Below are 13333 nucleotides of genomic sequence, written 5' to 3' on the forward strand. Positions count from 1 at the left end.
TACTCAAATTTATATATGTTTTGTAGCATGACACATTAGACATCTATCTCTTGTTATAATATTCTTTTATAGGATTTCATATGCACCCTTTAATGTTTATACGTTGTATATTGTTGGGATATTATTATAATATTTGATTGGAATAAATTATAAAAAATTGTATGATATTCTTCCTGAAGTAGAATAGTGGGGTCAGATAGTATTGCAAGGCACAAACTTGTGAAATAATTGAATGGTGCACAATAGAGTGTTATATTGAGAGCCGATAAAATATTTATTCAAGTCAAGTTATGCCCACAAAATGTCTTTTGAATTAAATGGTGCACAACTTACATCTGAAAAAAAGTAATGATGGCGTGAAGATCCTGTCGTATTCTACATCTCCTCTGTTATGGAGTAGCAACAGTGTATTGGTACTAGCAGCAAATGGTGTACACTGTTAGTGTAAATAAATGCATGGCATATAAGTACACGTGCAACTGTTGTGCATGATGATCGTGCAGCTGAGGATTGATACACTGCAGCTAATCAGTTGAAGCAGTTAGTTTGTTGAAGTTAGTTACATCATTAGTTACAGCTATAGTACTAACTATAAATACACTCCTTGAGACTTGTAAAGATACACACTTGAAGATAATGAATTTTGAGAAGATTTTTCTCTTTCATTTGTTTTCTTTGTTCTTGCTTTCATAGCTTAGCCATCTGTTGCTAATCTTTGCATGGTATTAGTCGCCAAAACGGTCCTGCAGTTTCTGGTTTGCTTCTTTTCTTGGAGGTTCTTGAAGGTTCTTACTTTTCTTTGAAGATGGTTAACTTGCAACAAGATGGTGTTCAGTCTGCGGTGAATACCACGGTTAATTTATCATCATGTGGTTCTTCAGTCCTGTCCAGTGTACAACATATACCTTTACATGATGTCATAAAACTTTTCGAGTTAACATACCTTCCTGGGAAGCATCAGGTGACCCTTATAATTGTTGGTTATGGGTTGTTAGCTTATATCTCTGGTGATAGTCCTACTCCATCTCAGTTTGTTACAAATGAGTCAGGACAGCTTGAGGAAAATCCAATGTATGTTGTGCATAGGCAACAAGACAAGTTGCTTGCTTCGTGGTTGTTGCCAACGGTTAGTATGGAGGTTTTGCCACATCTTACGGGGCTCACATCCTCTCGCACAATCTGGAATGCAGTTTTAAGATTGTTTGGAGTTCATTCTAGTGCCAAGATTTCTTCTCTTAGACACAGTTTGCACTCTCAGAGGAAAGCTGGCTTGATTGTGAGTGATTATTTAGCCAAGATCAAGATAATCTGTGACTTGTTGAATGCGACAGGTTGTGTTGTACCTGAACAAGAGCAAGTAAGTGTGATCAGTACCAGCTGTGTGGAAAGTTTGGGCACATTGTTCAGTGGTACTATCATCTTTTTGACCGAGATTTCACTGGAGTTGTCAGTGAAGATCAATCTGTTGAGCAATGGAAGAAAACGGTTGAACATGTAGTTCCTGTGAATGGACATGCATATAATCACACGCTGCAATCTCCCGTTTTCTACTACTATCCATCCAGTTCTATACATGGTATGCCTTATGCTTTGACTCGTCAAGGACTTCCTTACTCCTCGAATCAGGAAATGAATACCTTTCCTGGAGATTGCGTAGCTTATCCTACAATAACAGAAAGACAAGAGTCATTTATTCATACTGCAACTACCACTTTTTTCCTTGTGCCTAGTATGGCAGCAACTCACAGTGTTCCAAAACACTCTAATGCTTTGTCGTATCCAGACACGGGTGCCACTCATCACGAATGATCTTGCACCATTCAATTCAGGTATGGCATATAAAGGTAACAAACATCGCTTATCCTACAATAACAGAAAGACAAGAGTCATTTATTCATACTGCACCTACCACTTTTTTCATTGTGCCTAGTATGGCAGCAACTCACAGTGTTCCAAAACACTCTAATGCTTTGTCGTATCCAGACACGGGTGCCACTCATCACGTATCGAATGATCTTGCACCATTCAATTCAGGTATGGCATATAAAGGTAACAACACTCTTGTAATGGGAAATGGTGAAGGGATTAAAATTGATCCCCCACACATTAAGAAGAAATTGTTGTCAGTATCTCAATTCACTCGTGATAACAATGTATTTATTGAGTTTCATCCTTTTGAATGCTTGGTGAAGGATGCATAGACTCGGACCATTCTATTTAGAGGGAAGCTCACACATGAAGGTTTATACCAGCTGCTACCGTATGAAGAGAAGAAATCATGTTGCATGGTGAATAATGTGTCCAAGGCTTCAAGCAGTTTGAAACTTTGGCATAGGCGTTTAGGACACTCGTGTGTGAAGACTGTCAAAGCTGTTATGAAAATGTGTAATGTTTCTTCTAGTGAAAACAAGTTGAACAATGTTTGTTCTGCGTGTTTGCAAGGCAAGGTTCACAAGCTGCCTTTTTGTAATTCGTTGACTGAATACAAAGAAATTTTTCAACTGGTTGTGTCATATGTGTGGGGACATGCACCTGTAGTTTCGATTGAAGGTTACATATATTATGTCTCATTTATTGACGTGTTTAGTATATATACCTGGCTGTATCTAATTAGAAAGAAGTATGAAGTCAGCCAATACTTTCTCAACCTTGTTAAAATAACCGAGGTTCAGTTTGGGAAGAAAATCAAAGCATTACAAAGCGATGGTGGTGGTGAATACCAAGCTCTGAAGAGTTGGTTTTTTACCAATGGTGTACAACATCGAATCTCCTGTCCCATCACGTCAGAGAAGAATGGGAAGGTTGAACGTAAACATCGCCACATTGTTGAGATGAGACTAGCCATGTTAGCTCAAGCATCACTGCCAACAAAGTTCTGGAGTAATGTTTTTACTATGGCAGTGTATATCATAAACAGGCTACTATCTGAGATTATTTTAGGTAAGACCCTTTTGAGGTTCTCTATCAAAAAGCTCCTGACTACTCAGGTATGGGAGTGTTTGGGTGTGCTTGCTTTCCTTTCTTGAGACCGTTTAATCAACATAAATTGGATTTTTGGTCAAGGCAGTGTGTGTTTCTTGGGCCCAGCACCTTACATCATGGGTACAAATGTCTAGACAGTGATGGTAGAGTCTTTGTATCTCAACATGTGAGGTTTGATGAGCAAATTTTTCCATTGATAAGAGTCAACTCGCATGCAAGTGCCATAGACAAGAAATTATCACTACTGGACAGTTGCCTATAGTTTATAATGAGCATGGGGCCACACCGAATTCCAATGCCCATTTTCCTCTTGGCGTGGTGGTAGATGCACGTAATCCAAGCCAAGAAGTTATTAGGACCATGCCTTTTGAAATGGTGGATGCACGTGGTAATGGGGCCACACCGAATTCTATTTCAACTAGCTATCGTAATGGTGCGCATGTGCTCCTGGAATGGTGCCCACCCACGTTACTACTCCAACAAACACACATAGTCCAAGTGTTGATAGAGTTGCGACAAACATAAATAATGGGAATAGTAGTGGAAATTATGGTGGTGCGCCAAGCTTAAATAATGGGAGCTCACATGGGGTCCAAGGCAATCATAGTAGTGTGGAAAACATAAATAATGGGAGTAATGGTCATGGTGCACATTCGTATGGGGTCCAAGAAGAAAATTGTCATGGTGCACACTCACGTGAGATCCAAGAAGGAAATTGGCATGGTGCACACTCACATGGGGTCCAAGAAAGAAATTGTCATGGTGTGGCAAATACAAATAATGGTAGTGGAAATAAAAGCTCACATGGCAGCTCACATGGGGTCCAAGGACAGTATGATGATGCGAAAACTATGAATAATAGTAATAATAATAGCAATTATGATGGAAACTCATATGGGATCCAAGAAAAAAGTCACGATGATGGCAATAATAATAGCAATTGTGGTAATAGCATGTGTGGGGTCCAAGAAGAAAATCACGTTGGTAGCAATAATAATAGCAATTATGATAGCTCGCGTGGGGTCCAAGGAGAGAATAGTATATAAAAAACGTGCGTCGAAGTTCAACATGATGTGGAGAGTGGTGTACCATAAGCAGTCTCCAATGCATCCCATGATGACCAGGAGCAAGCATGGAATCTTGAAGCCGAAAGTTTATAACGTTGCAAGTTGAGATCGAGAACCAGTAAATATCACAGAGGCCTTGATGAGTCCACACTGGAAAGAAGCTGCACAAGCTGAGTATTATGCCCTGGTAAGGAATGGTGATGTAAGGTAATTCTACCTTTTCATTTGATTGTGGATCTAGGAAGGAAGCAAAAAAACCTTCACAAGTGAATGGCTCAAAACAGAATGGATAAGGGTGGTAAATGTATGGTTTAATAGGTAGGCTATTTAATAAATGAGAGATGGAAGCGGAAGATGATTGAAAGGGTTATGGTTATGGCAATGAAAAAAATGATGGTTGTGAGGATATATCTTGAAGAATGCTCAAAGAAGAACCAATGCTATAGAGAGCAAAGACCCAATCTTTATATTGTTTCTTCAAGGGGTGGTGTTAAGTACTTTGACCCACTAGTTATATGAACTAGGAACCATAAGTATCAAGATGAAAGAAGAGGGTTGATGCCACAAGTATAAATTATACTTGATAAGTCGATAAAAAGTCACCAGGACTTAAGAAAGAGAATAATCTCACTTCAATTAAAAATAAAGGTCTGATTACAAATGAAATATAATGGCCTATTTATAGTTTTTGAAGGGACTTGGCCGAATAGGTAAATGTTGGTTCGGCCAGCCCTTGTACCTTCCTAAAATGACATGATTTTTAATGAAAAAACAAGACTTGAATGAAAATAAATGCTCTTAGCGGAATGGTTATGTGTTGGTTCGGCCCTAAGGATGATTTGAATGCATTTGGAAGTTATTTGGGCGCCAAAATGAAGAGGAAAGAGTCTTTGGCCGAATAGGAAGCATCCCTTGGTGTTTTGGCGCCAATTTGATGTCACATGGAGTGCCCATGCTTGAATGATGCACATGGCAGCCTACATGAATGCACATGGGTCTTCTTGCTATGCTTTGATGAGGTTGCAACCATAGGATGATGTCTTGAAGTCCATGGAATGAAGATAGGCAACAACTAGGCATGAATTAGCTTCCAACATGCATCTAGGTGACATGGCATCCATTGGGCAACCTAGAGATGAACTAGCTTCAAGGTAAACTAGGTGAGTGTCTTGATAGCTAACTAGGTGAGTTATAGCTTGATGAACTCAAGCTAGTTAGCTTTGGTCTTCTCAACTCCTCAGCTACTCTCCCAGCTATTTCCAGCTACCTCTAGTCCACTTTTCAGTAATTTGGTCCAAAGCTCTCCTCCAGCTAAGTTCAGCTACATGCTAGCTCCTCCAGCTAAGTTTAAGCTCCTTATGTGATGAAATGAGCTGCCATAATGTTCATGAGCTAGTGTGAGTTGTTGTGCTTGTCCTTTTAGCTAGCCAAGCTACTATAATATGCCTTGTTTTGTGTTTCACCTATAGGAATCACCAAACAAATAAAATAAGCTATGTGTGAGCTCATTTAAGGTAAAATGCATGTTGTCGTGAGGTGTTTGAGTGATATGAGCTATGAATGCATGTCATGAGGTAAGTACATAATGATATAACATATGCAAGCTTAATGTATAAGACCTAGGAGCTAAAATGAATGCACGTGAGCCAACAAATGAATGATTAAGCATTCTGCCATTTCACGAATGAATTGAATCATGCTTAAATGAATGCAAGACTAATATAACATACTTAACATACTTGAAATAACATTATGCATCAATTATAAAGATGTGAATATGTTGTATGCATGAATATCATATAACATGGTATTCATAAATGATAAATGGAAACATGTAATAATAATATCCTAAGAAATGATATGTAATCATAACATATATTTGAATGATATGAAAGACATGATTAACTAAACATAGGATGGAAATAATAATATGATAATTTATACTAACATGTGAATGAATGCTTATGATAGAATAGAATGTATAAATGATATAATATAAGATAGGGTAATGAAGAACTCCCTTAGAAACAACTTTGAAGAACATCCATGGTGTGTTCAAGTCATGGAGAAAGTTGGAGCTAGTTTGGATTGTATCATCCTCCCCTTCTTTTTGGCGATTTATCCTCAAATCGAAGTAGTTTCTCATTGAAGACCTTCTTGATGTAGGAAGGATTGAATCCTTATGTTTTCCTCAATAGATTATTCACACGATATGTTCAATCTCTTAGCTTCAAATCTGGTAACTTCACGTCCTTTAATGGGAGGACACAATGTTTAGGAACCATCACATGTCCTTTGAATGGAAAAGACATATCTCTTCACGAACCAACTTGATCCTTTTATTTTATTCTTTGAATATCATAATGCTTGGAAAGGACCTCTATCTCTTCAATTCCTCCTTTTAATTCACCATGCTTGTTGGTAAAAAGGTTTGTCTCCTGGTTGGAGTCATCACGTATCTTGGTGAAAATAATTGTTCTTTGAATGACTCCTTGGTGCTGATTTAAATGATCATATCCTTTCACCTTTGTGCCTCTCCGAATGATTGCCTTTAAGGTTGGTACTACTTCACCATAAGGATAAAACAAGTTGCTGTAAAATAAATCAAAGTTAGTAAATGAAAAATTATTAACAATATGAATGGAAATAGCAAACCATGGAGGATGTTTAATGGGTGTTGGTTGCTTGATGATGAAAAATTCCATTGGTTGCTGAAATCTCTTCAATAGTTGTAATGTACTTGGAGCCTCAATGATCACAACTTGTGGCACTTCAATTGGCATATTCTTTTGAATTTCAAGAGGTACATCCTTTGAAATGTCAAAGGACATGTCTTGTGGATCACCAAAAGTCACATCTATTGATTCTTCAAAAGACATGTTCTTTGAGTCTTCAATTTGAAGTGATATGTCTCTTGGATTGTCCTGCAAAAAAAAGTAATAATTGGAGGAAAAGAATTGTTAGGTTAATCATTCTCTCCATTCTCCCTTTCTTTTCCAATGTTTCTCGTATCAATCTGATTTTCCACTTGTTATACTTGATGCTCTTGCAAGACTTCTCTTTCAACACTAACATTTTTATTTACAATTGTTCTTGTCTCCTCAAAACGTTCTTCTTCAAGGGTTCTTTTCATGGCCTTCTTTTTCTCCCATTCTTCTATGCGTGACTTAAGGGTCACTTGGCATTCATGAACTTGACTTGGAAGCAGAGGCGCCAATATGATTTTCTTTCCTTGATGTTGGAAAGAATACTTGTTGGAAAATCCATCATGATTATCTTTCTTGTCAAATTTCCAAGGACGTCCTAGTATAAGGTGGCTTGCACTCATGGGCACCACATCACAAAGGACTTCATTATTGTATCTTCCAATTGAGAAAGGTACAAAACTTGTTTGGTTACCTTGGCTTCACCTACATCATTGAGCCATTGAAGTTTGTAAGGATGAGGATGCTTGGAAGTCTGGAGACCCAACCTTTCCACCATGTGAGTACTTGCTACGTTTGTACAACTTCCTCCATCAATGATCGCCACGCAAATTTTATCTCCCACGTGACATTTGGTATGGAAGATGTTCTCTCTTTGTTCATTCTCTTGACTTTGAATGTTCAAAGTCCTTTTGACTACAAATATGTTGGATGGAAGAGACATGTTAGCAAATAAGGAAAAACGAAATGTGTGTAGGACCTTACCAGAATGTACTCTCACAAAGCCTCACGAGTCACTCCAAGGAAAACTTGAATGTCACTCAATCCGCTCGTGTTTGCACTCTAGGACTATAATGGCTTTTATTTGTCCTCTTCTGATCTCACACACGCTCTAGCCTTTTTCCTCTCGATTTTCTTGTCCCAAGTTCTAGAGAACTTTACTCAAACTGTATCAAGTAAATTTTACTTGTTTAGCGTCGGCTGCAAAAGGGTTAGTATGAATGGAAAGCAAAATATAATGAAAGGGTGGCTTAGAAAATAGAAAGAAAAAAAACAAAAGGGGTTACTTACACAAGTCACTTTACAACCTTCTATCACCACAATCAATTTAAACGGCTTTCTTGACTTGCTTGGTGATGAGAATTGTTGATGAGTGCTTCAACTTTTCTTTCTTTTTTCTTCTTTTGAGTGTTTTCAATTTCTTCTTTTTGAGTGCTTCTTTTCTGATTTTTTTTTTGCTTTCTTTGACTTTGCACTTCACTTTGCACTTCTTCTTTTTGTATTTTTGTTTTTGTTGCATGTTGCTTCTTCCACCAAAGCTCTGATTACCGCTTGATGTAAAGTAATTCTACCTTCTCATTTGATTGTGGATCTAGGAAGGAAGCAAAACAACCTGCACAAGTGAATGGCTCAAAACAGAATGGATAAGGGTGGTAAACGTATGGTTTAATAGGTAGGCTATTTAATAAATGAGAGATGGAAGCGGAAGATGATTGAAAGGGTTATGGTTATGGCAATGAAAAAAAACGATGGTTGTGAGGATAGTATCTTGAAGAATGCTCAAAGAAGAACCAATGCTATAGAGAGCAAAGACCCAATCTTTATATTGTTTCTTCAAGGGTGGTGTTAAGTACTTTGACCCACTAGTTATATGAACTAGGAACCAGAAGTATCAAGATGAAAGAAGAGGGTTGACGCCACAAGTATAAATTATACTTGATAAGTCGATAAAAAGTCACCATGACTTAATAAAGAGAATAATCTCACTTCAATTAAAAATAAAGGTCTGATTACAAATGAAATATAATGGCCTATTTATAGTTTTTGAAGGGACTTGGCCGAATAGGTACATGTTGGTTCGGCCAGCCCTTGTACCTTCCTAAAATGACATGATTTTTAATGAAAAAACAAGACTTTAATGAAAATACAAGCTCTTGGCCGAATGGTTATGTGTTGGTTCGGCCCTAAGGATGATTTGAATGCATTTAGAAGCTATTTGGGTGCCAAAATGAAGAGAAAAGAGTCTTTGGCCGAATAGGAAGCATCCCTTGGTGTTTTGGCGCCAATTTGATGTCACATGGAGTGTACATTCTTGAATGATGCACATGGCAGCCTATATGAATGCACATGGATCTTCTTGCTATGCTTTGATGAGGTTGCAACCATAGGATGATGTCTTGAAGTCCATGGAATGAAGATAGGCAACAACTAGGCGTGAATTAGCTTCCAACATGCATCTAGGTGACATGGCATCCATTGGGCAGCCTAGAGATGCACTAGCTTCAAGGTAAACTAGGTGAGTGTCTTGGTAGCTAACTAGGTGAGTTATAGCTTGATGAACTCAAGTTAGTTAGCTTTGGTCTTCTCAACTCCTCAGCTACTCTCCCATCTATTTCCAGCTACCTCTAGTCCACTTTTCAGTAATTTGGTCCAAAACTCTCCTCCAGCTAAGTGCAGCTACATGCTAGCTCCTCCAGCTAAGTTTAAGCTCCTTATGTGATGAAATGAGCTGCCATAATGTTCATGAGCTAGTGTGAGCTGTTGTGCTTGTCCTTTTAGCTAGCCAAGCTACCATAATATGCCTTGTTTTGTGTTTCACCTATAGGAATCACCAAACAAATAAAATAAGCTATGTGTGAGCTCATTTAAGGTAAAATGCATGTTGTCGTGAGGTGTTTGAGTGATATGAGCTATGAATGCATGTCATGAGGTAAGTACATAATGATATAACATATGTAAGCTTAATGTATAAGACCTAGGAGCTAAAATGAATGAATGTGAGCTAACAAATGAATGATTAAGCATTCTGCCATTTCACGAATGAATTGAATCATGCTTAAATGAATACAAGACTAATATAACATACTTAACATACTTGAAATACATTGTGCATCAATTATAAAGATGTGAATATGTTGTATGCATGAATATCATATAACATGGTATTCATAAATGATAAATGAAAACATGTAATAATAATATCCTAAGAAATGATATGTAATCATAACATATATTTGAATGATATGAAAGATATGATTAACTAAACATATGATGGAAATAATAATATGATAATTTATACTAACATGTGAATGAATGCTTATGATAGAATAGAATGTATAAATGATATAATATAAGATAGGGTAATGAAGAACTCCCTTAGAAACAGCTTTGAAGAACATCCATGGTGTGTTCAAGTCATGGAGAAAGTTGGAGCTAGTTTGGATTGTATCAAATGGCATGTGGACACTAGTTCCTCTTCCTAGAGATAGGAAGGCAGTAAACTGTAAATGAATATTTCATATAAAGAGAAACGATGATGGTTCAATTTCAAGGTACAAAGCACGTTTGGTGGCAAAAGGTTTTCTTCAAAAACCAGGGATTGATTTTGATGAAGTCTTCAGCACAGTGGTTAAGCCTGCAATGATCAGGGTAATCATTTCCTTGGCGTTATCACGAGGGCGGAAGCTGAGACAAGTTGATGTGAATAATGCCTTTTTGAACGGGTTACTTACTGAAGAGGTTTATATGACTCAACCACCAAGGTATGAGCAAGGTAATGGTGAGCTGGTATGCAAGTTACACAAGGCGATTTATGGGCTGAAACAAGCACCGAGTGCCTGGTTTGAACGACTGAAGGCATGCATGGAATTTGAAGGTTTTTGCCTAGCTAAGTTGGATGCCTCTCTTTATGTTCGAAAGACTTTGGATAGCTTGGTGTACTTACTGGTGTATGTTGATGATATCATCATAACAGGGGATAAAGAGGTGGTTGTTCAAAGTGTTATAGACAAACTGAATGCTCAGTTTTCGTTGAAGGATCTTGGACCATTGAGTTTTTTTCCTAGGAGTAGAAGTCAGTTATGAAGGTTGCAATGTTGTTTTGAGTCAACAAAAGTACATTCATGACATTTTATAGAATCATGGTTTTGGTGGAGTAAAGAGCCTTCCCACTCCCATGGTCTCAAATGTCAAGCTATCTGCTAAGGAGGGAAAACCCCTTGAAGATGTTGCACAGTACAGAAGCATAGTAGGTGCTCTGCAGTACATTGTAATTACTTGGCCTAATGTGGCATTTGCTGTGAATAGAGTGTGTCAATTCATGCAAGCCCCATTGGATGTTCATTTTCAGGCAGTCAAGCGAATATTTCATTACCTACAAGGCACCGTTGATTTTGGACTACGGTTTACACCCTCCTTGAGAATGGCTTTGACTGGCTTTGTAGATGCGAATTGGGGTTCAAATGTTGATGATAGACAGTCAACTTCAGGATTTTGTATATATTTTTGTGGGAATTTGGTCTCGTGGAACTCTAGAAAGCAACATGTTGTTGCACGTTCAACTACTAAGGCTGAGTACAGAAGTGTGGCTTATGCAGCTGCTGAAATGGTTTGGCTTCGATCACTATTGGGAAAGCTACACATAGTTACTCATGGCAAGGCCACGTTATGGTATGATAATACGAGTGCAGTCGCAGTATGTGCTAATCCTGTACTTCATTCCAAGTTTAAACATGTTGAGTTAGATATGTTTTTTGTTCAAGAAATGGTGGCTATGGGACAACTACAAGTACATGAAGTTCCTGCAGTCGAGCAGGTTGTTGATGTGCTGACCAAGCCTTTATCAGCACCTTTGTTTTTCAAACACAGACAACGGTTGCTGGTGATGCAACTTAAAAGCAGATCAGTTTGAGTTTTGAAGAAGATTTAAATTTGAAGGTTGCAAGGGGAATGTTAATGTAAATGAACATTCATTTCATTTTGAGTTTTGAAGGAGCGTTGATCATGTTTGTGCAGTTTGAGTTTGAAGAAGGTTTGAAGTTGAAGGTTACAAGGGGAATGTTAGTGTAAATAAATGCATGTCATATAAGTACACGTGCAACTGTTGTGCATGATGTTCGTGCAGCTGAGGATTGATACACTACAGCTAATCAGTTGAAGCAGTTAGTTTGTTAAAGTTAGTTACATCATTAGTTACAGCTATAGTACTAACTATAAATACACTCCTTGAGACTTGTAAAGATACACACTTGAAGATAATGAATTTCATAAGATTTTTCTCTTACGTTTGTTTTCTTTGTTCTTGCATTCATAGCTTAGACATATGTTGCTAATCTTTACATACACTAGATTATTGAACCAAAGGAGGATGTTAAAAGAATCACTAAACCAATCTTGTTTATATTGAGATCCTTTAACGCCTCAAAATATTTGGTATAATACACTTATTTCTTCTGTCTCATTCATTTAAATTATAACATCATGCTATGTTTTTTTTAATTGTGGATACAAACATTATGTAATATGTGCATACATGTATGTGTCCATGAATGTTTATGTATCATCATTTCAAGGAGTTAGTGTAGATAATAGAAATTTCTATGGAGAGAAAACAATTGAACTTTCTTCTATTTTCACTTAAAGAATTCGTTGACAACATAAGTACTTATAAAATACTAAATAATTAGTGTTTAACTACGGTTAGGACTACTTTAAATGTTATCTTTATATAAACTTAGTTTAAGACATATAATAATACTATAATAATAAGAAATATGTACGAAGTAAACTTAATCTTCTACTAATCAAATAGACATCTACAATTTACACTTCACCCTCAAACTGGTGAATATACATTTTAGATTCCCAACTTAGTTGTTATCTTATCTAAGTTATCTCTTGATACTACCTTAGTATAAACATCATCTAGTTGGTATTTAGTAGGGAAGAAAAACAATTTTACTCCTCCACAATTAACTTTCTTTGAGATAAAATGGCAATCAATCTCTATATGCTTAGTTCTATCATGATGGGTTGGGTTCTTAACATTATTGATGACTGACTAGTTATCATTTTAGAGTTTAATGTTTTCACATTGATTAAGCCCCAATTATGTAAGAAATATTTTCAATCGTATGCCTTCATAAATCTCAAGTCATGTACAACGATACTCCTTGTCACAATTGAATGCTCCATGTTCCTCCATGTAGCCAAGTTACCCTAAATAAAGGAGCAATATCCACTCATGGATTTCTTGTCTATTAAATTCTACTGCCCAATTGGAATTAGTGAAGATCTTCACAGTTAAGTTATACTCTTCTTAAAAATTAAGTCATGCCCAAGAGTCTTTTTTAGATACTTTAGAATTCTATGAACTTGTAACACCCATTTTCCGTATACGTTTCCGTACACAATTCATAGATGTCACATGACTTTCAAAACATTTCCGCTTTTGGAAACCAGTAAAATTTTGTTTCTATACATAAAACATTTTAATGTAATAATAATAAAACGTTCATTAACTTTTAGTATGTAAAATAGTCTTAAAGTTTCAATATATTAAATATTACAATCATCACAAGT

At 36.9% G+C, this 13333-nt stretch overlaps 2 protein-coding genes across 2 annotated transcripts; both read left to right on the forward strand.

The window, feature by feature from the left end:
• The first annotated feature begins 3434 nt into the window (after positions 1-3434).
• Positions 3435-4028, forward strand: LOC120158976 (probable serine/threonine-protein kinase fhkB). Its single transcript, XM_039169686.1, has one exon. It carries the CDS (start codon positions 3435-3437, stop codon positions 4026-4028), a length of 594 nt encoding a protein of 197 aa, XP_039025617.1.
• A 6900-nt stretch (positions 4029-10928) lies between these two features.
• Positions 10929-11663, forward strand: LOC120158977 (secreted RxLR effector protein 161-like). The gene has a single exon (XM_039169687.1). The coding sequence runs from the start codon at positions 10929-10931 to the stop codon at positions 11661-11663; it is 735 nt and encodes a 244-aa protein (XP_039025618.1).
• The last annotated feature ends 1670 nt before the right edge of the window (positions 11664-13333 follow it).

The sequence above is a fragment of the Hibiscus syriacus genome, unplaced genomic scaffold, assembly GCF_006381635.1.
Source record: "Hibiscus syriacus cultivar Baekdansim isolate YM2019G1 unplaced genomic scaffold, ASM638163v2 tig00111338_pilon, whole genome shotgun sequence".
Taxonomy (NCBI): domain Eukaryota; kingdom Viridiplantae; phylum Streptophyta; class Magnoliopsida; order Malvales; family Malvaceae; genus Hibiscus; species Hibiscus syriacus.